Below are 814 nucleotides of genomic sequence, written 5' to 3' on the forward strand. Positions count from 1 at the left end.
CAACTGCTATGGGACCTACTACCAAAGCGTGCCATCAGAGCCAACACTAAAAACTTCATTTCATATCACTCGAAGTCGTATCCTCAAATTGCCTCAACTTAGCCTCTGTTCCTTCCACTATAGAAGCACACAGCCATCATAGCATCAGCTATGTTAAGCACGCAAGTCACCACGGTCGATCACGCACGCACAGTCGACACAACTCACCAGGAGCTTCATGTTGGGGGGGCTGATGTCGAGGCAAAGTGGTCCACCATCTTATATACCTTCACTCTCACTGTGGTCGACTTCTTTTTTTCATGGGCATCGCCTCAGCCCCTCCCTCGGCATCGCCACGCCCCCCCCTTCTGCTCCACGTCCCGAATCGCAGCCTCAGGGACCAAATGCCCTTAGATAGAGTAACCTTAATCCTGGTTCTCCTAAATCATCCTGTGCCTTCTGCAGGGTGTTCCTGGGTTACACGTCCTCTTTACGCGGGGAAGGTAAGCGGGTTTTGCACAGCCGACCTTGCGAAGGCCAGGCGTGAGCGTATTTCACGTTTCGTACAATTTAACAAGTAAACCTTTACTGAAACTACCGTTTATTCCCACGTGCTGTGTCAACCTGCTTGCAACAAAGGTCACACAAGAGGCAATAAAAAGCGGATATGCTTTCTGCTATTGAGGAAACTTGATTTTCTTTTTTTATTCGGCTCTTTGGTCTAGTTTGTCATAGCATTTCGCTCTAAAAGTGCTTTTGGGGAGAACGGGAGGATGAGGGAATTTTGTCATATTTTACGTACGTTAAAGACACATCTTTCCGACATCAATGTCTC

The 814-nt window shown here is 47.9% G+C and overlaps 1 protein-coding gene across 1 annotated transcript in view; it reads right to left on the minus strand.

Annotated features, from left to right (window-relative positions):
• LOC119586918 (glycine-rich cell wall structural protein-like) overlaps positions 1-267 on the minus strand; it is a gene marked incomplete in the record, with an annotated part of 5,192 nt that extends 4,925 nt beyond the window's left edge. Inside the window, 1 exon segment of the mRNA XM_037935649.1 lies at positions 208-267. Within this exon segment, the coding sequence (XP_037791577.1) occupies positions 208-219 (12 nt within the window).
• Positions 268-814: the final 547 nt, after the last annotated feature.

Source organism: Penaeus monodon, chromosome 22 (assembly GCF_015228065.2).
Source record: "Penaeus monodon isolate SGIC_2016 chromosome 22, NSTDA_Pmon_1, whole genome shotgun sequence".
Taxonomy (NCBI): Eukaryota; Metazoa; Arthropoda; class Malacostraca; order Decapoda; family Penaeidae; genus Penaeus; species Penaeus monodon.